This window comes from Sceloporus undulatus, chromosome 1, assembly GCF_019175285.1.
Source record: "Sceloporus undulatus isolate JIND9_A2432 ecotype Alabama chromosome 1, SceUnd_v1.1, whole genome shotgun sequence".
Taxonomy (NCBI): domain Eukaryota; kingdom Metazoa; phylum Chordata; class Lepidosauria; order Squamata; family Phrynosomatidae; genus Sceloporus; species Sceloporus undulatus.
Window position 1 is genome coordinate 206,009,812 of NC_056522.1, and position 24,032 is coordinate 206,033,843.

General features: G+C 43.8%; 2 protein-coding genes across 6 annotated transcripts in view; both read left to right on the plus strand.

The window, feature by feature from the left end:
* Positions 1-1,075: 1,075 nt before the first annotated feature.
* Positions 1,076-5,608, plus strand: ATP5MC3 (ATP synthase membrane subunit c locus 3). 2 transcript variants are annotated; one of them, XM_042470618.1, is made up of 5 exons: positions 1,076-1,214; positions 1,339-1,461; positions 3,712-3,789; positions 4,354-4,550; positions 5,362-5,608. In XM_042470618.1, exons 2-5 carry the CDS (start codon positions 1,420-1,422, stop codon positions 5,474-5,476), a joined length of 432 nt encoding a protein of 143 aa, XP_042326552.1. In that variant the 5' UTR covers positions 1,076-1,214; positions 1,339-1,419; the 3' UTR covers positions 5,477-5,608. The 2 variants fall into 2 exon arrangements, with proteins under 2 accessions (XP_042326552.1, XP_042326560.1); XM_042470626.1 differs by having other exon boundaries at positions 1,102-1,214; positions 1,343-1,461.
* Positions 5,609-9,466: 3,858 nt separating this feature from the next.
* ATF2 (activating transcription factor 2) overlaps positions 9,467-24,032 on the plus strand; it is a 48,415-nt gene continuing 33,849 nt past the window's right edge. The window contains exons 1-2 of one of the 4 annotated variants that reach the window (XM_042470582.1): positions 9,467-9,678; positions 21,257-21,326. In XM_042470582.1, the coding sequence (XP_042326516.1) occupies positions 21,279-21,326 (48 nt within the window). In that variant the 5' untranslated portion in view covers positions 9,467-9,678; positions 21,257-21,278. Of the gene's footprint in view, positions 9,679-21,256; positions 21,327-24,032 lie in introns of those variants that run through there. The other 3 variants (XM_042470564.1, XM_042470555.1, XM_042470572.1) reach the window with 3 other exon arrangements.

Here is a 24,032-nt window from a genome sequence, read left to right on the forward strand (position 1 = left end):
CATAGGGAAATCATTGGGAAAATACCTTGCCCATAGGGAATCATTGGGGAAATATTATGCCCATAGGGATCATTGGGGAATACTTGCCCATAGGGATCATTGTGGACATCCATAGACATTAGGGAATACTTGCCCATAGGGAAGCATTGGGGATACACCCCATAGGGAATCATTAGGGAACACTTGCCACTAGGGAAGCTTGGTGAATACTTGCCCATAGGGAGCATTGGGGGGAACACTTGCCATAGGGAGCATTGGGAAGACTTGCCCATAGGGAATCACTTGGGGAATACTCCCATAGAACAGGGGAATACTGCCCATAGGGAACATTGGGGAAACATGCCCATAGGGACATTGGGGAAATACTGCCCATAGGGAAGCATTGGGGAATACTTGGCCCATAGGGAAATCATTAGGGAAACACTTGCCCATAGGGAAGCATTGGGGAATACTTGCCCATAGGGGAAGCAGGGGGACACGGCCATATGAGCATGGGATACATGCCATGGGAAGCGGGGGAACCCATGCCATGGGGACACTGCCCATAGGGAAGCCATTGGGGAATACATGGGATCCATAGGGAAGCATTGGGGAACACTGCCCATAGGAAGCATTGGGGAACACTTGCCAATTGGGAAGCATTGAGTGGGAAGATACTTGCCCATAGGGAAGCATTTGGGGAAATACTGCCCATAGGGAAGCATTGGGGAAAACATGGCCCATAGGGAAGCATTGGGGAACACTTGCCCATAGGGAAGGCATCTGGGGAACCTTGCCCATAGGAAGCATGTGGGGAATACTGCCCATAGGGAGCATTGGGGAATGACATGCCCTAGGAAGACTTGGGGAATACTTGCTATGGGCAAGCAATTTCCAATGATCCTCTGTGGCAGTATGGTTTCTCTATGGGCAAGCCCGTCGTTTCTTTGAGGAGGCCTCGTGGCCAAAACTCCCTCCTGACTATCTCTGCCAAGAAACCCCATGACAGGGGTCGCCATATAAAAATCGGAATGACCTTGAAAGCATGAAACTCCAAGTGACCTTGGCTTGACGCATCTCTCCCGCCGTTTCCAATAGCCCTCCTCCTCCTCCCCAACATCCGGGCACTCGGGAGGGGGCTACTGAAGCGCCGCCTCTGCGCCTGCGCGAGTGGCCTGCCGTCCCTTCGACCTCTACCGCTGCACCAGCCCAGACGGAGAAGCCGCCGTTGCAGGGTAAGTGCTAGGCCGGGCCGGCATCCGCCTCCATCGGGCCCCAGTCCTCCTCCGGGCGGCCTCTGACCGGGGGCGCCGCTTGCCGGGACCCTAACGCTCCCTTTCCCCTTTTCATTGCCGCCAGCCAGAAGGCCCAGAGCCCCTCCGGCCCCAGACGCCGCCTCCGCCGCCATCAGCAGCAGCTAAAGCAGCCTCCGCCGCCGCCATGTTCGCCTGTGCCAAGCTGGCCGCTGGCTCCCCTGCGTTGGTGAGTTCCATGCTCAAAATGGAGGACCCTTTGGGAGGGGAGGAGGAAATGGAGGACGCCTGGTCACCTCCCTTTGCTTTCTATGCCCCCTCTCCGTCTCTTCCCTGCATTGCCTTTCCTAGCAGCCATCTCTTCCTCCTCTTTGCGTCTTTATTTGGGAGCAGTGGTTTGAGTGTTGGGTTATGACCCTGGAGACCTGGGTTCGAATTCAGTCATGGAAAGCCACTGGGTGACCTTGGGCAAGTCACACTCTCTCAGCCTCAGAGGCAACGAAGAAGCTTGCCAGGAAATAGGGTCACCATGGCTCCAAAACACACCGCAGAAATGATCCAGTTTGAGACTGCTTTAACTCTCCTGCCATATTACTAGGGGATCCTGGGAGCTGTAGTTTATTGTGGCACCAGAGCTCGCTCTCTCTGACAGAGAAGGCTCATTGTCACCCAAAACTACAGTTCCCAGAATTCCCTAGCATTGAGCCAGGGCAGTTAAAGCGGTCTCAAACTGGGTCATTTCTGCAGTGTGTTTTGGAGGCACGAGTCAGGAATGATCCGAAGGCACACAGCAACTGTGATTTTTATCACCTTTGTCTGAGGAAGGAGCCAGTGGAGCTTTGAAAGATTGCATGATGAGTTGTGTCCATAAAGGCCCCATAAAAGGTATGTTCTGTGGATTTGGGGTATTGCTGTACTTTGCTCCATGGCCAGGTCTGGATGTCTCCTCGTTGCAAGGAGGCTTACTATTGTCCTGGGGGCCCTGCAGTCTTTGCTGTGGGTCATTCTCAAAGGCCTTTCTCTTGTCCTCTGCTTCTGGCAAAGGCTGCTTTTTGGATTTCCCAATTGCTAAGAAGTGGTTGCTGCTTGTGACTTCTCTAAGAAGGGCAGAGAAGAGGCTCTCTTTGGGAAAGAGAGAGAGGCCTTACCCAGTCAATTTTAAATCATGACTTTTTAATTTGTTAATTTAAAAGAGAACGTACAGTACTCAGAGGCGTGTACTTTAATGCTTTTTATAGTATTGTATTTTAATGGTTGGTGTTCTGTGTGTTTGCTTTTTCATTGTGATTTGCATTTTAATATGCGGTACCTGCCTCGAGGAGAGGCGGGAAAGAAATATATTAATAGTAATAGTACTAGCAGTGTTAAAGTGTGCCTGCACTCACTCGTGGGGGCAGAGGATGGAGTAGTAATCCCCATGTCCTTAAGCAAGGAGGTGGCCCAAGGACACAAGTAGGCCATGGGCCTGGCTTCCTTTCCCGTAGCCATTCATTCCTTAGGCCCTTCCCTACAGTCTGCGGAGGCTGTCAGTTCACACTGCAAATGACAAGCAGGACACTCTCTGAGGACTCTGAAATGGCATTTCCCCCCAGTGATGTGTTTTTCTTGAGTTGCTCTGAGTACAGCTTTGATACCCATTCTCAAGAGGAGTCCAGGGTTAATTTCCATGGGTTTGTCTTCAGGGTATATCTGGTTAGAATCGCAATGTCAGAGTTTCTTTGGAAGGCCTGTAGGTTGGGAAGCGAGGGGCCTGAAGGTCATTAAGTCCAGTGGCAGTTCAGTGCTCTACAGGTTGAGCCTCCCTTGTCCAAAATGCTTGGGACCAGAAATGTTTTTGGTTTTTTCATATTTTGGAGCATTTGCGTGTACATAATGGCATATCGTGGAAATGGGGCCCAAGTCTAAACATGGAATTCATTTATGTTTTGTATGCACTTTATAGGCATAGCCCGAAGGTAATTTTGTACACAATATTTTAGAATAGCACAGGACGATAAACCAATTCTTAGTATTCTTTTCAGTCTGTAATTTGTTTATACTGTAGTGACAAACAATAGTCACATGCCCCCCCCCCACTCCGAAAGCAAACCTTTTATTCTATCTGAGAATACATGTGTCTAATCCATAGATTGTGAGTGTTCTATTTGATCTAGATAAGATACGTTCTCTCATACACATTTACCTTGACATAGTGAATGTCAAACTTCAAGAGCAGTTGTGTTGAAGATTTTCATTGTAGCTGTGGACATAGGCTGTGTAGAGATGAAAATTCCAGCTCTTTAAAAATGCTGAGGTCTTACACCATTGAAGAGACTGAAGGAAGGTTTCCTCTGGGTGGAATCTTCCTGCCATTGTGAAGATAACTTATTCTCTTCCATTTTAAAACCCACTGTGGTCTGTGTGTTGTGTAGAAGGCTGTGGTAGTTGTTTCATTGTATGTCTTGTTTAATATTCTTCCTCTCCTTTCTCTCCCTTTCAGATGCGCATGGGATCAAGAATCCTTTATAGACCAATTTCTGTATCAGTGTTGTCTAGGCCGGAGGTCAGGACTGGAGAGGTACCTTAAACAATTCTGTAGCTTCCTAATCTATCTGGTGAGCCTGTGTGTTCCTGTCCTAGTAATCATTAATCACAACCAATATAAAACTGTAGTTATGGCAGAGGCAAGCTGCCTTTTCTTTAGTGTCCAGTTATTCACCTCCAAACTTCACGACATTGTAACTTACTCTGTGCAAATTGTGTTGCAATAATAAACCCAAAAATACAGACTTGCAACTGAGTTGGAATGATAAAATCATTCATCTATTTATTGCAATATCCTACTTTTATTCCAATGACTTTAAAACGGTTCTCTGGTTACCAAGTGGTCTTCCACTAATCAGGGACTGACTTCCTGAGATTCCTCCCTTTTTTTGTTTAGGACCTACCTTGTAGACTAGATAGTGATTCTAGATTCTCCGTGCATTAGGAAAATAAGAATAGCTTGCTATTAAGTACTTTTCCAAATGTGTCTTAAAGCTTTCTCTTTTTTTCTGTAGAATGTTTGTAGCTTTCATAATACAAATCTATTTCTGACCTGGCACTAAATTAACCCTTATGGTTTCCTTCTTGTTCTTTTTAGGGCAGCACACCTTTCCTTACTGGGGCTCAAAACACAGGCAGCCACCTAGCACTAAGGGAATTTCAAACAAGTGCTATCAGCAGAGACATTGATACTGCTGCAAAATTTATTGGTGCTGGTGCTGCCACAGTAGGAGTGGCTGGTTCTGGTGCTGGTATTGGAACCGTCTTTGGAAGTCTAATCATTGGTTATGCAAGGTAACATATCCTGGATATCTATCATACAGCATTGCATGAATATATGTTTGTTCAATTAATTTGTGGCACCCTTGCAGATGCAAGGGTTGCAGATAGCTCAGGGTGGGCAAAGTGTGGCTCGAAGCCCGCTTCAGGAAAATAAGTAGAAACCCCACAGTGAAACATGGGGACTGTAAATGGACATACAAGAGTAACAATAATGTTGAGTTTTACTATTGTGTTTTAAGCTTAAACACTCTGTACTATATACTTATAACTTACAACAGTAAATCATTAAGTATCTCCCTACAAGCACCTGGTTGCAGTAATGTCTAGGAAGCATCTATGTTACTCTCTTGCAGCAAAAACAACTTAAGTCTTGTGGCGTCTTTTGTGTCTTTTTGGCAGCTTCTCAGTGTATATGCAAAATGTGTTTGCAAAAAGCTTAGGCAAAATAGAACTTTAGTTTTTACAGTGTCACAAGACTCCATTCTGAGTAAAGTAGTAGTTATCTTCAGACTTTTAAAATTATAACAGTTTTGCTTTTCATCAGTAAGCTTTGCACTACCTATCTTTTATTAAGCTTTTTTTTAAAAAAAAAACTTTGTTGTATAATCAGGTTTGAGCTTTCTACTACAGGGATAAGGAACCTTTTTCAACTTCCCAAAAGCCCAGCCAGAAAGGCAAGTTTGGTAAAAGTCTGTTGAGAGTTGCAGTCTGAAACATCTGGACCATCAGTGATTCACTGTCCCTTGCATAGGGTACAGTAGTGATATGTCTATGAAATGTTTCTTTTCCTCAAAATGACTTATATTTTGACTTCTTATTTTAGAAATCCTTCTCTGAAGCAGCAGTTGTTCTCCTACGCTATTCTGGGATTTGCCCTGTCTGAAGCCATGGGTCTCTTCTGTCTGATGGTTGCTTTCTTGATCCTATTTGCCATGTGAAAATACCCTTTCGTACTTTTGGCATTAATGAACTACAATGTGATTCTGTGAACTTCAGCTTGGTAAAATGTTTATCATGGAAATGTATGCTACTTCCAAAGCAGCTTAATTAAAGATGGTAATGAGTTTAAACTGGCTGTGGCTTATTCTTTTATTATTGTTTAATTCTTTAAAAGACTGCCCAGAGACTTCATGTCTACATTTCCCCCTCAGAAGCATATGTCTAGAATATTGAAGGTAAAACACAGTGGAATAGCACTGTAGGTCTTGACAGGTCATATTATGCACATGACTTCCTTAGTCATGTATGGGCTTTAAACTCTTATTACTGAGGAGTGAGCCTGGCATCCAGAACTGGAAGTAATACGACTTGCTATTTGTTCACCTAGCTGTGGTGCTACCATAATGAATAGTCGTAACACTAACACCAGTAACAAAAGGACTTGTTTTGGATTTTGGAATGAGTATACATGAGATATCTTAGAGATAGGACCTGAGTCTAAATGTGCAATTCATTTATGTTTTATATACACCTTATGTAGATGTTCTACACATAGCCTGAAGGTAATTTTGCATGCAATGTTTTGGGAAAAAAAATGTGTGCATGAAATTGCTTGTATACATTAAACCTTCAGAAAGCAAAGGTGTTACTATCCCAGCCACCCATGTTGACAGTTTTAGGGTATTTTGGATTTATGGATAAGGATATTCGACCTGAACTGCTATACTGGAGAAGGTAGTAGGCTAAATGTGAGCAGTAAGACCAAGTTTCTGACTCAAATGCCCCTGCTGTGTAGTTCTTGGAAATACCCTTTCTCTTAACTTTCTCTGCCATACAGGACTCTCTTGCAGACACACCAAGGATTATTAGAACAGAAAGAAAAAGATTTGTGTGCTTGGAAATAAATGTTCATATTTGAAGCTACAGTACTGGCATATTTTTAAAGACTCCAGTTGTTGCTACAAATTTTGTTGCTTTCAAGCTGTCACTAAAGTTGCCTATCACTGGGAGGTATGTGTGTTGTTATTTTGTACCTTCAAGTCATTTCCAACTTATGGCAACTCTAAGGGCAAACTCATCGTGGGGTTTTCTTAGTGAGATTTGTTCAGAGGAGGTTTGTCATTGCCTTTCCTTGAGCCTGAGAGAGTGACTAGCCCAAGGCCACTGTTTCATTAGCTGAGCTGGGAATCAAACCTGGTCGCCAGAATCATAATCCAACACAAACCACTACACTACCTCGAGGTATGTATATACTAGTATCTTAACTGACCAGATTTACTGTGTAAATCAAAATGCATTGAAGCTTAGTGGTCTAATTACCAAGTAAATGTTAACGGCTTCATTTATAAGTGGATGCGCTTTTCCAGATTTGCACCTGTTTTGTGAAACAGCATGACCACATAGCACAAATATTGGAGTTCGATAGCACTTTTAACTGCCATAGCTCAGTCCTATGGAATCCTGGGATTTGTGGTTTGGAGGGGCACTTAGTTGAAATATATATATGCATTCCTCTGAAGTAAATAGAGCATCCTAGTAGATTAGAGCCAGTATGGTAGAGTGGCTTGAGTGTCAGATTAGAATGTCGAAGAGTCCAGGGTTTGAATTCCTGCTCAGCCATCAAAATCCCATTGGTGACACTGGGCAAGTCAACGCTTTTTCCGCCTCAGTGGGAGGAAATGGCTAGCCACCACTTGAATAAATTGTGTCAAGAAAACCATGGGAGAGAATTGCCATAAATTAAATTAGAGTAGATTTGAGGTCTCATAAATAGATTAGAAACTCCCATTTCTCTATAGAAATCCCCATTATATTTGTTTCTACTTGTAATAAACCAGTAGTAGTGTTTGTGAGTGGTTCGAATGTTGGCAACATTTATCAATAAACAGTTAACTAGGTTTGGATTTAGATTTGGCTAATGCTGCATCCATTTCAGTATGACCTAAATAAATAAAAACCCCACATTCAGAAACACTGTACCTCTGAGGAAGTAAACCAGTGACAATCACACTACGCTATTGTTAACTAGCCTTGAGTTGATCTTGACCCATGGTGACCCTGTGGATGAGAAAGCTTCAAGACCCCCTGTCCTCCACTGCTCTGTTTATTTAGTTCCTGCAAATTCATGTCTGTGACCTCCTTAATGAGTCTATATATCTGGTGTGTGGTCTTCCTTTTTTTCTACTACCTTCTACCTTTTCCAGCATTGTCTTTTCCAATGAGTCCTTCCTTCCTTATCACAAAGTGTCCAAAGTACAACAGCTTCAGCTTGATTACCTTGGCTTCCAGGGACAGTTGAGGCTTGATCTGTTCAAGGACCCAATTGTCTGTCTTTTTAGCTGTCCATGGTATCCTCAGCACTCTTCAGCAAAACATCTCAAATGAGTTCATTTTCTTCCTGTATGCCGCGTTCACTGTCCAGCTCTCACATCCATACATAGTAATGGGGAATATAATGGCCTGAAGAATTGTAACTGTAGTGCTCAGTTGTACGTCTTTACTTTTTCAAGCACTATTATTCCAGTTCAACTGCTATGGCTGCCTCCGGAGGCTTTCTGGGGTTTGTAGTTTAGAGAGGCCTCAGAGCTCTCTGGCTGAGAATTCTAGATGCCTTTCCCTAAAATGCAAATCCCAGGCTTCCAGAGGAGGCAGCGATAGCAGTAAAAGTGGAATAATAACACAGTGTAGTCTAGTATTGTCCCAGGTCTACGGAAGCTCATGCTACGGAAGGTCATGCTACAACGTCTTTTGCATAGTTAGTCTCAAAGGCGTTATAAGATTGCTTTGCAGACTGCACCTCTAACTATGAGCATGTTGGGTAGGTATGGATGGGGAATGTGTGGCTTTCCAGATGTTTTTTGACTGCAGCTTCCAACAGTATAGCCAACAATGAGTGTTGGCCAAAATGGTGAAGCGTCGGGAAACCATGCTTTATGGGGAGACTTAGGGAGCTGGGGATGTTTAGCCTGGAAAAGAGACTGTTAAAAGCCCTATTTTAAATATTTGAAGGGATGTCATATTGAGGAGGAAGCAAGCTTGTTTTCTGCTGCTCCAGAGAACAGGACCAGGAACAATGGATGCAAGCTCCAGGAAAAGAGATTCCACCTCAAGATTAGGAGGAACTTCCTGACAGCAAGGGCTGTTCGACAGTGGAACACACTCCCTCAGAGAGTAGTGGAGTCTCCTTTGTTGGAGGTCTTTAATCTAAGGCTGGATGGCCATCTGTCGGGGATGCTTTGATTGAGAGTTCCTGCGTGGCAGAATGGGGTTGGACTGGAAGGCCCTTGTGGTTTCTTCCAACTGTGATTCTGATTTATGGTGGGACCTCCCGCCCAACAACAGTTCTTTGGCTGCAGCTTCCATCAGCACCTCCCCACATGGCCAACAGTGATAGATAATGGGACCTGCAGCCTAATACTTCCTTGCCTGCAGCTTCTATCAGCGCCTCACTGCACAGCCAACCACAATGGACGATGGGACCTGCAGCCCAACGAGACTTCTTTGGCTACAGCTTCCATCAGTGCCTCACAGCATGGACAACAATGATGACGGGACCTGCAGCCCAACAATACCAGGAGACTGCCTTTTCAGCAGCTGGACCAGGTGGCGTTCAGGATTCAGACCAGCAATTTGCAAACTCTGGTCCTCCAGGTGTTTTGGACTTCAGCTCCCAGAAGCCTCAGCCATCTTGGCCAATGGTCTGGGATGCTGGGGGCTGAAGTCCAAAACACCTGGAAGGTCAGGGTTCGGGAATCCCTGACTTAGATGAAACTGGGCTCCAAGCCTTGGTCCTCCTATAGGTGCTTTGGACTTAAACTCCCAGAAGCCCCAGCCAACCGGGCTAACAGTCGGGAATCCTGGGAGCCGAAGTCCAAAACGTAGGAAGGGCCCCAAGCCGTAAGCCCCTCCCCATATCAAACAAAATTTCGCGCATGCGCAGAGAAAGCGGAGGGAGGGTTTGCTTCCGGCCAGCCTCCACAGGGTCTTAGTAGGCCCCGCCCACGCAACCTCTCGGCTCGTCCGCCTTCCTTCCACTTGTCGCCGGCGCCCCTCGAGTCACGTGACCCCCCGACGGCGGCGACTGAGGAGAAGGAGGAGAGAGTGTGAGAACGCGATGTCAACGAGTTCCCGCGAGATGTGACGGAAGCCTGTGGGGGACCCGGGCTTTAATGTGCGGCTTGGCCGGCGGTCGTGAGGAGGGGTGAGGTGTTTGTTTTTCTTTTCGAGTAAACAGAGGAGGAGAAGGAGAGAGGAAGGAAAGAAAGAAAGAAAGAAAGAAGGAGGGAGCCTCCGTAGCTTCTCTGTGTAACGGGCCCCGGGTGTGGCTCCGGTAGAAAGAGCCAGGCCCTCCTTGAGGAGAGGAAGGGAAAGGAGGGATGGAAGGGAGGGAGGGAGGGAGGGAGGCTGGAACATGGCGCCTCCTCTGTCAGGAGAGAGGATGGGGGCCCTTTCCTCTTCCTCGCTGCGACCCTCACAGGGTCACCACAAAGGGCAAAGGGGGCTCTCCCCTCCCTCCCTCCCTCCCTCCCTCCCTCCCTTCCCCCGTGGCCCATCTCCCTTAGCCACAGACCTGCCCTCCTTTCCCAGGACGACCTCCTCCGTATCAGCCTTCTCTCTCTCCAACAGGAATTTGCAAAACGCCCTCCATTTTGAGCATGGATGTTTATCTTTATTATACCGAGTGTGTGGAGCCTTATTTATTCAGTCTTCGGGGTGTCCCTACATCTCTCTCTCTCTCGAGTGTCCTCCATTTCGACCTTCTGTCCAGGAGGGATTCCAGAGGCCCCCTCTGTTTTGAGAATGATGAAGAAGGATGTATGTGTGTGTCCATGTCCTACATTTTTTACTTGAGTGCCCTCCATTTTGATCTCCTTCTGTCCCAAAAAGTCCTCCCTTTCGAGGACGACTCAGAAGTATGCATTTATATAAGAGTGTCTTGAGCCTTTTATTTGGTCGTGTCCCCCATTTGTCTTGAGTGCCCTACATTTCAGCCTTCTGTCCAGGAGGAATTTCAGAATGCCCTTCATTTTGACCGTGACCAAGAAGCATGGATTTACATTTATATTGAATGTTTTGAGCCTTTTATTTGGTCATGCCCCCCCATTTGTCTTGAGTGTTTTACGTTTCAGCCCTGTGTCCAGGAGGAGCTGCAAAGTGCCCTCTGTTCTGAGCATGACAAAAAAGAGTGGGTTTTTATTTATCAGAGTGTTTTGAATGCTTTAATTGAGAGTTCCTGCATGGCAGAATGGGTTTGCACTGGATGGCCCTAGGGAGAAAGAGTCGTCCACAGAGCCCAGCATGGACACTCCTCTTATGGCCGGCAGAAATCATGGTGCCCTGAGGCGATTCTCAAGGGTGACTAGATATGTCCTCACCGCAAAGGAGGACAGGACACCACAAAATGTAGGATGTTCGAGAAAAAGGGAGGACATTCTCCAGTAAAAGCTAAAAACACTCATCTAAAGATAAATTCATGCTGCTTGATCCTGCTCAGAATGGGGGACGCTTTGGAATTTCTCCTGGACAGAAGGTTCAAATGTAGGGCAGGTTCTAGAAAAGGAGGATGCCATGGTTCAAGGGCTTGGAACAAGGCTTGCCTGGCTAAGGACCATGCTGACATTGAAAGGGGATGGGTAGAAACACATAGAGGTGGCCTTCCATACCCACAGATTCAGCCATCCACAGCTTGTAAATATTCCTAATAATAATAATAATAGAATCATAGAGTTGGAAGAGACCGCAAGGGCCATCCAGTCCAATCCCCTGCCATGCAGGAAATCTATATCAAAGCATCCCCAACAGGTGTCCATCCAGACTCTGTTTAAAGACCTCTAAGGAAGGACACTTCATCACACTCCAAGGAAGGAGTTTGTTCCACTGTCAAACAGCTCTTACTGTCAGGAAGTTCCTCCTAATGTTAAAGTGGACTCTTTTTTCCTGCAGTTTGCATCCACTGTTCCATGTTCTAGTCTCTGGAGCAGCAGAAAACAAGCTTGCTCCCTCCTCAATATGACATCCCTTCAAGTATTTAAACAGGGCTATCATATCACCTCTTAACCTTCTCTTCTCCTGGCTAAACATCCCCAGCTCCCTAAGTCGTTCCTCATAGGGCATGGTTTCCAGACCTTTCACCATTTTAGTCGCCCTCCTTTGGACACGCTCCAGTTTCTCAACATCCCTTTTAAATGGTGGTGCCTAGAACTGGACACAATATTCCAGGTGGGGCCTGACCAAAGCAGAATACAGTGGCACTATTACTTCCCTTGATCTAGACACTATACTTTTATTGATGCAGCCTAAATTTGCATTGGCCTTGTTAGCTGCCGCATCGCACTGTTGACTCATGTTCAATTTGTAGTCTACTTGGACTCCAAGATCCCTTTTACACGCAGTTTCATTCAGCCAGGTGTCCCCCATCCTATACCTGTGCATTTCATTTTTCCGCCCTAAGTGCAGTACCTTACATTTCTCCCTGTTGATGTTCATTTTGTTAGCTTTGGTCCAGCTTTCTCATCTATTCAGGTCATTTTGAATATTGATCCTGCCCTCTGGGATATTAACTACTCCTCCTAGTTTGGTGTCATCTGCAGATTTGATAAGCATACCCCCAATTCTGTCATCCGAGTCTTTGATAAATATGTTGAACAGCACTAGGCCCAGGGCAGACCCCACTGGTCACCTCTCTCCGGGATCAAAAGGAGCCATTATTGAGTACCCTTTGGGTTCGACTGGTCCACCAATTACAAATCCATGTAACAGTTACATTATCTAGCTCACATTTCACTAGCTTGTTTGCAGTCCTAAAAGCAACCCTTGATTTTGCCGTTTCATAAAAGAGACACCATATGATACTATAGCGTGTAAGGGGAATTGCACATAAGTGGATTTTGGTATCTGGAGGGGGGGTTTCCTGGAACCAAACCCCAGAGAATACCAAAGGCCCATTGTATTTAGCTCCCCTCATCTTCATGCCCCAACTCTTCTAGGTAAAAGGAGCCACAGCATCCCTTGCCTGCCTGTTGTGTGCTTTGGTAGTGGACAGAAATGGAAAACACCAAGGCTGCATCTCAACTGCAGACTTAATGTGGTGTGACTCAGTGTTGTGGACATTCTGCGGATTGTAGTTTCTTGTGGCACCAGAGCTCTCTGATAGAGAAGGCTGAATGTCTCACAGAACTACAATTCCCAGAATTCCATCGCAGTGAGGCATGGCAGTTCAGGTGGTGTCAAACTGAATTATTTCTGCAGTCCGGATGCAGCCCAAGATGTGCTTTGATCAACTTGGGTTTTCCCATCTCAGTGCAAAACAAACATGGATATAGTTTGTACATGTTGAGCTCCCCTTATCTAAAATTCTTGTGACCAGAGGTACTCTGAATTTTGGATTTTTTTTGGGGGGGGGAGGTTGAAATACCTGTATTTGCAAATTGGATAATGATGAGAGCCAGGATGCTGTAGTGATTTGAGCCTAGGACTGAGACTCTGGAGATCAGGGTTCGATTCCCCCTCTCAAGCATTAAAAAAAAACACTGGGTGACCTTGGGCTTGTCACACTCTCAGTTTCAGTGGATGGCAGTGGCAATGGCAAACCCCTTCTGAAGAAGCTTTCCACTAAAATTCAAGGATAAGGTTGCCATAAGTAAAAAATGACTTGGAGACATACAACAACAACCATAATGAGATATTTTGGAGATGGGACTAAACACAAAATTTATTTTAAAAGTATTGCGTAAAACCAGTTTCAGGCTACTTGTATAAGGTATACCTTATACACATAAGTTGATTTTATGCAATAGTTTAAAATAATTTTGTGCATGAAACAAAATTTGTGTCCCTTGAACCATGTCAGTATTTCAGCCACCCATGAAAATAGTTTTGGTTTTTGGAATATTTCAGAATTTGGAATTCTGGATGAGGGAGACTCAACTTGTATATGGGAAAAAAATAATAGTAGAGGTGGTTTCTCATTGTACCTAACATTTTACAATTGACAGCCTGTACATCTTTAATAGAGAGCCAGTGTGGTATAGTGGTTTGAGCATTGGACTATCTATCACTCTGGAGACCTGAATTCAAATCTATACTCAACCATGGAAACCCACTGGATAACGCTGGGCAAGTCACACTCTCTCAAAGGAAGGCAAAGGCAAACCTCTCCAAACAAACCTTTCAGGTGATACATCACCTTGGTCACCATAATTTAAATGCAGCTTGAAGGCACACTACAACATATCCTTAATCCAGACTTCAGTTTTTTGATGGCTATATTTAGCTAAAGCATAAAGGTACACGCTATACACGCTATTTTCCATGGTTCATTGGTAAAGGGGTAGGTGTAGACAATCCTCTACTTTTTTGTCTATCTTATTATCTCTGTGTTTGGCATGGTTTGTATATTTGGTTTTACTTTAGCTGTATAGAGTGCTAAACCTTTTGTAATTTAGAGTGAAAAACGCATCATCAAGGTTGTAGCTGCATACATTGTTGTTACAATGTATTCAGTTACTTTTTTGTCTAAAACATGGAGTTTATTTACTGACTAGGTACTGAAAAGTTTTTGTAAGTCAACCAGTTACAGCAACAATGGCTGCACATATGAAGTTTCATAAATCTGCTTTTCCCACTGCCATAATCAGTTTCTGCATCTTCTTTCAAATGTCTATGAGCTTTCAGAGTATATGCAGGCATTTTTTAAAGTGCTTAATATGTTCTCTTCAGTATATGGGTTGTTCTAGTCCTCATAGTATTCACATGACTCTGAAGCACTAAAATACTTTAGCCTACACTAGTTGTATTCTGTTTTTGTATTGAGAAAACTTAACTTGGCTCCCATCTTCTTGTTGCTGTTAGTGCAGTTTAATCACATGATTGTGGAACTTCGCTGTATTTCCAAAGCTGTTTTCTCGATAGCTGTGTAAACCTAGTATGAAGTTCCCTTTACACAAACAATAGTTTCAATACTATATCTAATTAAGTTATCTGCAGTTTCAGGATAAGGTAATCATTCCTGATGGGTTAATGAAAAAGAATTTCCCAAGAACAGATAATTCTTCCCAAAGCACATTAGTTTATTTTATCAAGAAATCTTTGCTGATAACTGAATTTTGTTTTTGATTTTTTAATCAAATAACAACTAACATCTGAGACATCTTGTGGAGGTTTTTTTGTCAAAAAGAACATTGCAGGAACTTGTCTAATTTTGATAATAAAGATTTACTAACATGACACTCAAGAGATGAAGGTGAGTTACTTTTTGTAGTATGAAATTACTGTGTGTGGAAAATGTGACATTTGTCTGACAGTGCTGTACCATATGGTATCAATTCCTCTTTAATAGGTACATAGGATCATATCAAGGCTGTGTGAAGCACCTTTAACATTTATGAATTTCTGTGGGAGAGAATTAAATGCATGGCAATTCTCAGTCAATGCAATTAAGAAGTAATCAAGGGGAGCATGTGGGAGATGCATGCTGCCTGCCTACAGTGAAGGAGGTCTACAGGCACAGAGGGACATAACCATTGGATGTCGTTTTGATAGTCTAGTAGAATGTTTGCTGCCATAGCTTCTCTGACACTCTTCTCACAGCAGTAGTGGAAAAGGCATGCCTGTCAGAGATCTTGGGTGCATCTACATCAGACCAAGGGGCAGTGGAAAGATCCAGGGAGGTGGTGAGGGGTAAAGGGGGCAGAAGGGGGATATTGAGGGGAAAGAGGTCAGCAGAGGGGCCTTCAGTCAAAGTATTGGTGTGCAAGAAAGACAAGGGGAACCATCAGTCTTTAGGACCATGGTGAGGATGAGGACTGCATCAAACGTCTTTTCAGTCCTTAAAACCACCGTACAGCTTCACTTCATATGGTGGTGTCTCCCACTCTTCACCTGCCCGTGCAGACTTGCTCCCTTATCCCCATCTTTCATTAGTAGTGGTGGAGGCAGTTGGGAAACTTGTAAGATGGGTGCAGGGGCATTGCTTCTGTAGCTCAGAGCAGTGCCATTTTTGGACAGATGGTATGATTGGAGCAAGGAGTTAGAGCACATGGTGGCAGGGGAGAAAAGTCAGCAAAGAAGGAGTTTTCAGATTTGGGACCCTGCTTAAGCTTTGTGACTGGCAGGTTGGAACATCACTGCTGCTCCTGCTTTCTTTAATCACACAGGCTGAGAGAAGAGGTAACGGAAGAAGCGGTGTTGGTGTATGGCGGGGGAACACTTGAAGCTGTGTGGGGAAGACATGTTTCTGGGGAAGAAGCGGGCTGATTCTTGGAAAGTGTCCTTCACCTTGGAGCAGCTCCTCCAGTTAAAATGTCTCCCTTTCCCTATCCATGGCAATCTCCAGTCCAGAGCATGTGGTTTCTAAATACACACAAACTAGCTGTGCAATTCTTTGCCCCAATGAAGAAGGATTGAGAGCTCTTCTGTGCCAAGGAGAGGTGTCTCCCTTTGCATCCAGTCATCTTGGTAGCACTAACTGAGCAGCTGGCTGAGCAGCGACCAAGAGACCTCTTGCCCAAACTGGACTTTGCTGGATGGCCAGCACAAGTGAGAGGCTTCTGTTCTTTCTTCCAGGATGACCAGCAACTGAGCAGCAGTCAAGCAGTGACTGAGAAGCCTCTCACCTGTGCCAGCCTTTACCGCAAGGCTGGCATAAGTAAGAGGTGTCTTATTCGCTGCTTGGCCAGCTGATCAATTGCTTTTCCCAAAGTGACCAGGTGCAAAGGAAACAGAGACCTTGACTGATTGTTTCAGTTTGCAGTAGAACAGTAGACCTAAAGGTAAAGGGGTTTCCCTTTGAAAAAATTGTCAAGTCGTGTCTGACTATAGGGGCGGTGCTCACCTCCATTACTAAGCTGAAGAGCCAGTGTTGTAAAAGACAACTCTGATCATGTGGCCAGCATGACTGCACCGAACGCTGTTACCTTCCCACCAAACTGGTGCCTATTATCTACTTGCATTTGTATGCTTTTGAACTGCTAGACTGGCAGAAACTGGGACTACTGACAGGACCTCACTCCACCCACATGACACTTGGGTCTTGAACTTCTGACCTGCTGATCTTCCAATCACCAGAATCAGCATCTTAACTGCTGAGCCCCTGCTTCCCACAACGGTAGACTATACTATCAAGACATAAGCATTGGGGGGGGGGATGTGCCAGGCTTTTTGCCAAAGGGGGAAAGAGGCGGTAGACGGAAAAAATTATGGACCACTGATCTACACTGGAGAAATAATGCAGTTTGATGGCACTTTATATGCTATGGCTCCATCCTACAGAATCCTGAGATTTGTAGTTTTGTGAGGCACCAGCACTCTTTCTCAGAGAAGGCTAAAGATGTTGTAAACTTGCAAGTCCCAGGATTCTATAGGCTTAAATTGGTGTCAAACTGCATTACTTCTATAGAGTAAATGCACCCTTTGTTTCCACCATCCAATAACCCCTCACTCTTCTCACACTCTAAAAATGGGGAAAACGGGGGATAGAGAGATAAATCTTCCATTTCTCTCTTCTCGCTGGCTTGCTCCTTTGCCATGGATCTTACCCACCCTCAATGCTTTAGGATTATATGTAATAATAATAATAATAATAATAATAATAATAATAATAATATGTTTTATTTATAAACCGCTATTCCAAATAGATCATAGTGGTGTACAAGAAAATTATATAACAGTACAAGAAAAATCTACAATTAAGATACACTGTATCTTCAGGCCAGCCCCTGATGACGCTGGGCCGGCCTGTTCTCTCCCTCAACGGCCGAAAGATGACAGTTATGGAGGGAGGGTGCTCAGTCTTCAGGCCAGCCCCTGATGACGCTGGGCCGGCCTGCTCTCTCCCTCAATGGCCGAAAGATGACAGTTATGGAGGGAGGGCACTCTGTCTTCAGGCCAGCCTCTGATGACGCTGGGCCGGCCTGCTCTCTCCCTCAACGGCCGAAAGATGACAGTTATGGAGGGAGGGTGCTCAGTCTTCAGGCCAGCCCCTGATGACGCTGGGCCGGCCTGCTCTCTCCCTCAACGGCCGAAAGATTACAGTTATGGAGGGAGGGCACTAAACTGCTTCTAGATTATGTCTGTACACATTTCTGACAGTGAAGTATACTTCTAAAAATATAACAATGGCAATATAAAACCCATTGCTGTACAGAAACTTTGGCAGCAGAGGTAGAAATAAAATGGAAAGATTGGGATAGTTCCTACACCTTGACGAAGAAGAGCAGGTCAACATGTTTCATTAAACTTAAATACAGTGGGCCCTTCCCTTACGCAGGGGATCCATTCCGGACTCCCTCGCATAAGCCAAAATCCACGTGTGTTCGAGCCCCATTGAAAACAATGGGGTTTGTGTGCATGGTGCAGCACACCACAAGCGCAAACACCATTCTTTTTATTACAGCGCAGCTTCAGCATAAGTTGAAAGCAATGTATAGCGCAGGTGTACTGTAACGATGTATATGTATGGAATGAAACAGCTAGGTCAGAAGAGCCTTGCATAAGTAACCAAAAACATTTTGATTCATTTAGAAACAATTTGTAAGCTTCTTCCAAAACGCATCCAGAGATATTTTTTTCTTTTTCTTTCAACAACCTCTGTTTTTCTTAAGATTTCAATTTTGTTGGCAAAACTTATAAATCTGTGCTTTTTCAATATGCCAGGGTAGCTGGTGAGGCAGACTGATCTGCTTTTCCCTTTTCTTTCTGTTTTGTTCTTCATACATGTTTGGTGAGTGGTTCTGAAGGCACTTGTTTACCTTTCTTGTTGTATATAAGCAGAAAAAGCCACAGGAGGATCATCTGGAGTAGAATCCCATTCTTTCCTCGGTCCTTTTGTAAACTTTACTGCATTGCTTACTGTAGACTTTCTGTTTCAATCCATCACTGAAAGTGGGTCTTTCTCTAACCCTCCTTCATCATCTTCCCACTGCCAGTGCTTGTGGGGGAGGGAAGAAACTTTTCAGTTAGATAGATGGAAAGGAAGAAAAGGGATGGGCTAGACTGGGCTCCTTTAAAAACCCTGAGGTATACCTGTTCATTCCCAGTAGACTATATCCTGTAATTTGGATTACCCTAGAAGGCCAGTCTTGTTCTTCCTATCACTCCAATAGGATGTGTTTGCTGTTCTGCATCATTCGCTTCCAGGCGCAATACAAGGTGTTGGTTATCACCTATAAAGCCCTAAATGGCTTGGGCCCAGGGTACTTGGAGGACCGCCTCTCCCCATATAATCCGCCCCGTGGGAAGCAACTGTTAAGAGTTCCAAATATGAAACATTCTGTGTCTGCACAAAGGGCATTTTCCAGCTCCGCCCCGCAGCTCTGGAACTCTCTTCCCGATGAGCTCTGCTCGGCTACCTCCCTCGACATATTCAGGAAGAGGTTAAAAACCTTCCTCTTCAAACAGGCTTTCCCCCAGACAATGTAACATCCGCTCTCCCCCCGATGTATCGGATGTATTGATGCACCTGCACTCTTGCTAGCTAGTGTTATGGTTTTAATCGGTAGTTTTTTAGCTGTTTTTAATTTGTTTGATTGTACCGCTCACGTCTTTTACATGTGTATGCTGTTTGGGATGTTTTGTGCACTGTCGTGCTGCTGTAACCCGCTTTGATCTGGAAAGGAAAAACGGGATACAAATAAACTATTATTATTATTATTATTATTATTATCATCGTCATCATCATCATCATCATCTTTGCTACAGCTGCTACAGTCCTTTTCCTTCTCTCATTTCTCTTGCTGCCTTGGAAGCATGAAGAAAGATTTAATATGGCAAGGGCTCCCAGAATGGGAGAAAGGTCTCAGTTTTGCTGATGACTCTCCTTCTCCTCCAAACGTGCTCCCCTTTTCACAGTGGAAGCACAGGTGACTTCTGCAAACAGCTTTACAGCAGCATTGGATCCACAGGAGCAGATGGTGAGGGGAATCCCCTCCATGTCTCTGTTTCTCCGCATCAACTCTGCCCGGCCATATTCCTATACAGCAGTACTTCTCAGTTTATCTGATGAAGTAGACAAATAGTTTCCCCACTCAGTCTGCAGGGACTGGCATTATACTTGTGTCATATTACAATCCTATTCATATAGATTCCTGGACACTTGCTGTGGACCAGCAGCCAATGGCTCATGGACTGGCACAGGTTTGTGGGCCACCACTTTAGAGTAGTGCTGGTTCAGACTGTAAGTGATATTTTGCCAGTTATAATGGGCCTCTGTACAAAAAGCCTCCTAGGTGTAGAACACTACCTTGTCAAGAATTATCTTTTTCCTGATCTTTAAAGATCACAGCATTCATCTACAGTGATGTTACATTATATGACAGATGTGTCACTGACTCATACCAGTTATGTAGGCAAAAAAGTGTTGCCAGTGTGAATGGCAATGCATATTAACATTGTGTAGACATATTAGATGTCTATGTAAACACCTATGCAAGAAATCCCTGGTTAATTGTAATTAGTCTTTGTCCAGCCCATCTCCCCAGACACTTTTCTGCCAGCAAGACTCCATTCTAATGAGTGAAAACTAAGAGTGAAAAGTGATGTTAGAGACGAACTATAAGGGGATAAGCGTTATGATTAGGCAGCTTAACTGTCCTGGCTGCTTTGACCCTTTTGCTCTTAACATTAAGCTTCCCAGTCCTTGCAGTGAACAGAACAGATTTGAAAATGCTGCTAAATGTATTTTCTTTTTTGAGGTTCTTCTGTAAAGAACAGCTTTAAACTATCCCTGTAACAGTCTGCAGAAGAAGGTTATGATACTGCTTTTTTATTGAGAATCATTTCTTTCAAAGATGTCATATTAGTTATGGATCATATATAAGTAATTTCTTTGCATAACTTAGCTACAAGGACAAATAGGACAATTACTTTATTTCTTATGAGCAAAATGAATAATGTTGGTGTGTCATAAGAAATGAGGATGGCTAGTTGTTGGGTTTTTTTCCAATGAGTATGTTCCCCGAGCAGGCACTATCTCTGAGGATAGATCAAGATATCCCCACCCCACCCCACTCCCATGCACGTTTGATTATCTCCAAGTATATGTGTGAATAATGTTGCATCTAATGTCGATAGATAGCTGTAAATCCATTGATTATAATTGCTGATGAAAGTACATTTATGGTTGTGGGATTTATTAATTTCTGTATACGCAGTAATCTGGTTTCATCTATTAGGTTTGTTCAGCAGGTGCCAGAAACTGTCAGGTGTACATGTATATGCAAAATTATGTTTTGTGAGCTATCCCTTCAGAATATTGTTGCAAAGATAAAATGGGTGAAGAAGTGTTTTAATCCACTCCAACCATTTCAGATAGGATAGGAAAGTGATAATAGGATAGGAAAGTGATAACTTTCACCTCCTTAATTTGCAGAACCATTGTCATGAAAATAAGTCTATAATAAGTTGCTCACCTCATGATTGTTGGGTTACATGTGAAACCTGCCAGGTATAGCTATTCCAATATGTTTTTATTCTGTTATATTAATAAAACAGTTTCTGTATTTTATAGAAATGTTTCCTAGCTGGATATGCATAGGCAAATGTGAGATCCAGTTTCCACTTTGACAAACACAAATGCTCTAACTTCTTGATTTTCTTTGCTTCTTCATGTGAGTTTGGAATGTTTATATGTTAATTGAAATACTTCCCCTTATGAAGCTTGGTCATATTAAAGGATTCTATTTCTATACTGGGAATATATCTTTGGAGGTTTGTTAGGATGTTAGTTCTTTTAACTTGCAACAAATTGTTCTGACTAATTTTCTATGTTTGCTATTCTCATGTAGGTAATACAAGGACCTGTGGAATATGAGTGATGACAAACCCTTTTTATGTACTGCCCCTGGATGTGGACAGGTAATATATATTCTATGTATTAATGTCATTCAGTAGATTAAAAAATGGTTTTAACCCAAGATGTAGCGTACATTTTAGTTTAAATCCTGAGAACCATTTAAAGTAAGAGATGATTTTCCTAATACTGCCATGCACACACTAAAGGGCATCGTTCCCTTTGACAGCCAAAATTGCTCGTTGAAGAATGAGGCCAGTAGCAGAAGATTCCATCCTCTTAGCCTCTAACTGAGTAACACTTGTAAATACTGATACGCTGAATAGCAAGCAAAGCCCCACCCAGCAGTGATTGTACCTTGAAACCGAACAGCTCTTAACCAATTAGCACTATTTTTTGGTGGTTCTTTGATTGAGAGTTCCTGCATGGCAGGGGTTTGGACTGGATGGCCCTTGCGGTCTCTTCCAACTCTATGATTCTATGATTCGAGTTGTACTGTATATACTCAGGTATAAGTCTAGAAATTTTAGTAAAAGAATTGACAAAAAAAATGAGTCGACTTATCCACAGGTCAACGTAAATACTGTACTTTAACTCATAAAAAGAGAAACTATCCCCTGTTGGAAGGCAAGAAGCACTGACACCCCTCTCCATCCAGCCTTCAGTGTGAGCACAAATAGTTCTGCCTGCTGGGATTTTGTAAGTTCTTTGTCATTGTTTTCCTTTGGATCATCCTTTACATGTCCTTAGGTTTTATACTCACCCTATCCACAGGTCATACCAAAATCCATAAGTTTGGCCCCTAAACCTGCCCTCGACTTATACATGAGTATGTGGTAATCCATGTGCGGAAGCTTTGGTGCATCAGGAAAAGCAGCTGAGGCCCGGTACAGACGGGCAAAATGTGGTGTGGTGGCGGTGTCACTAGGGTTAGGGAGCGCGCACCATGCACACCCTTCCTAACCCTAGTGTGTACTGGTGGCATCAAAATGGCGGCGCCCTGTCTACACGGGCACCACCATTACGACATGATGGACGCATAGTGTCCGCACGTTGTGCTTGTGACATCATAAGTGTGCCATTTGCTCACTTGGGCGTCGCAAGCGCATCGCAAAAAGAACCCGCTTTTTGCGGGTTCTTTTCCCACTGGTGGGAAGCCTTGCGGTTTGGCGGCTGAGGCTTTTCTCCGGCAGAAATCCAGGTGCCTTTTTGGGCGGTCTGTATCCCTTCTGAGACTAGCTAACATCTGTTAATTGACAGGTGCTAATGATGAACTCTTTCTGGATCTCTTGGCTTGTGCCAGAACCAAATACATACACCCTCCCCTGCTCCCCCCCCCCCCCCCCCCGATTCCTCAGTTCACTCTAAAATCCTACTCCAGATGGATGGGGAAACCCTTACGAACAACTGTGCAAAGCTGCAGCAGGAGAGAAAGGAGAAGAATACCCTAGTTCATTTTATGACTAGAGCTCAAATGTTTTATGACAATTAATATATATTAATATATATCCATTAATATATATGTTGGTTCCATACAGAAATGTTTTATGTTTTGATTCTGGAAAAACTAATTCAATGCCCATTATTTTTATTATGATAAATAATACAGTGGTTGCAAAGTGATACCTTGAGCTTTCATTAATTTAAAAGCTATTTTAGTGTATTGCTAGCTGAATCTTCATTTGTAACAGCTGGGCTTCTTTTTTCCTGTATTCTTACCCCTTTTGTGTCAAAACATACACACACATTCTTCCTCTAGCAGATAGTGCAGGATTTGTATCATTTTTGTAATGGAATGTCTGCTGTAATAATGAAGTTAGTTTTGATATAATCTTTTTCAGTGGTAAATCTAATTTGTCTAAGGGCCAGTACAGAACGGCACAATACACCGGCTTTCCAGTGGCATGGGAGCATGGCATATGGATGACTCATGCCCCAAGGATGCCCCAAAGCTGGCATCATGCCGCTCAGATGGCAGGCAGCATTGCGGTGCGCCAGTGGTGTGGTGTTCATATGCCGCACAAGCGCCGAAAACCCACACTTTTTCCAGAGCAAAAAGGAGTGGCATTTTGTCATCTCTTTTTACACCAGAAAAAGCTAGAGTGTGACCACAGCATTCGGTTACCATGGTGCTCACCTAGCTCTTTCAGGGGCGCCATCACGCTGCCCCTTTGGGTTGGTCTGGTTTGGCCCTAAATTTGGAAAGAAATTTCTTGAGCTTTTAGACTTGTTGAATTTCTTTGTTCTCTGTGTGAACATTTTCTGTAATTCCTGAGGTCATTTAAGAACAATTGCTTATTTCTTATGACTGTTTCTTGTTGCATTTCTGGTTTTTATGCTGCTCTAATAATAATTTAGGTAAACCAAGATTGTTGCTGAGTTATTCAATGCACTAAAAATACTAGAAATACAAAAGTAAGGGAAGTTGATATAAGAAATGGGTTGAAAGTTGCGCATCTTTTGCCCTCAAGATGTTTTGGTCTACATCACCCCATTTCTTCCTTCATTTGGTTGTGCTGACTGCAGATTCATTCCAAAATATCTGAGGGCCAGATTTTTGGCAGCCCTGACTTAAAGAATCTAACTTTATGAGAAAAAAATATTTTTTGACAGATGTCGAAAAAGTTAGGGACCTAGAAACTGCGGTGCATACGCTGGTAACCTCTTGCCTCTATTTCTGCAATGCACTCTACATGGGGCTACCCTTGTGCTTAGTTTGGAAACTTCATCTAGTTCAGAACATGGCAGCCAGGCTGGTCTCAGAGGCGGTG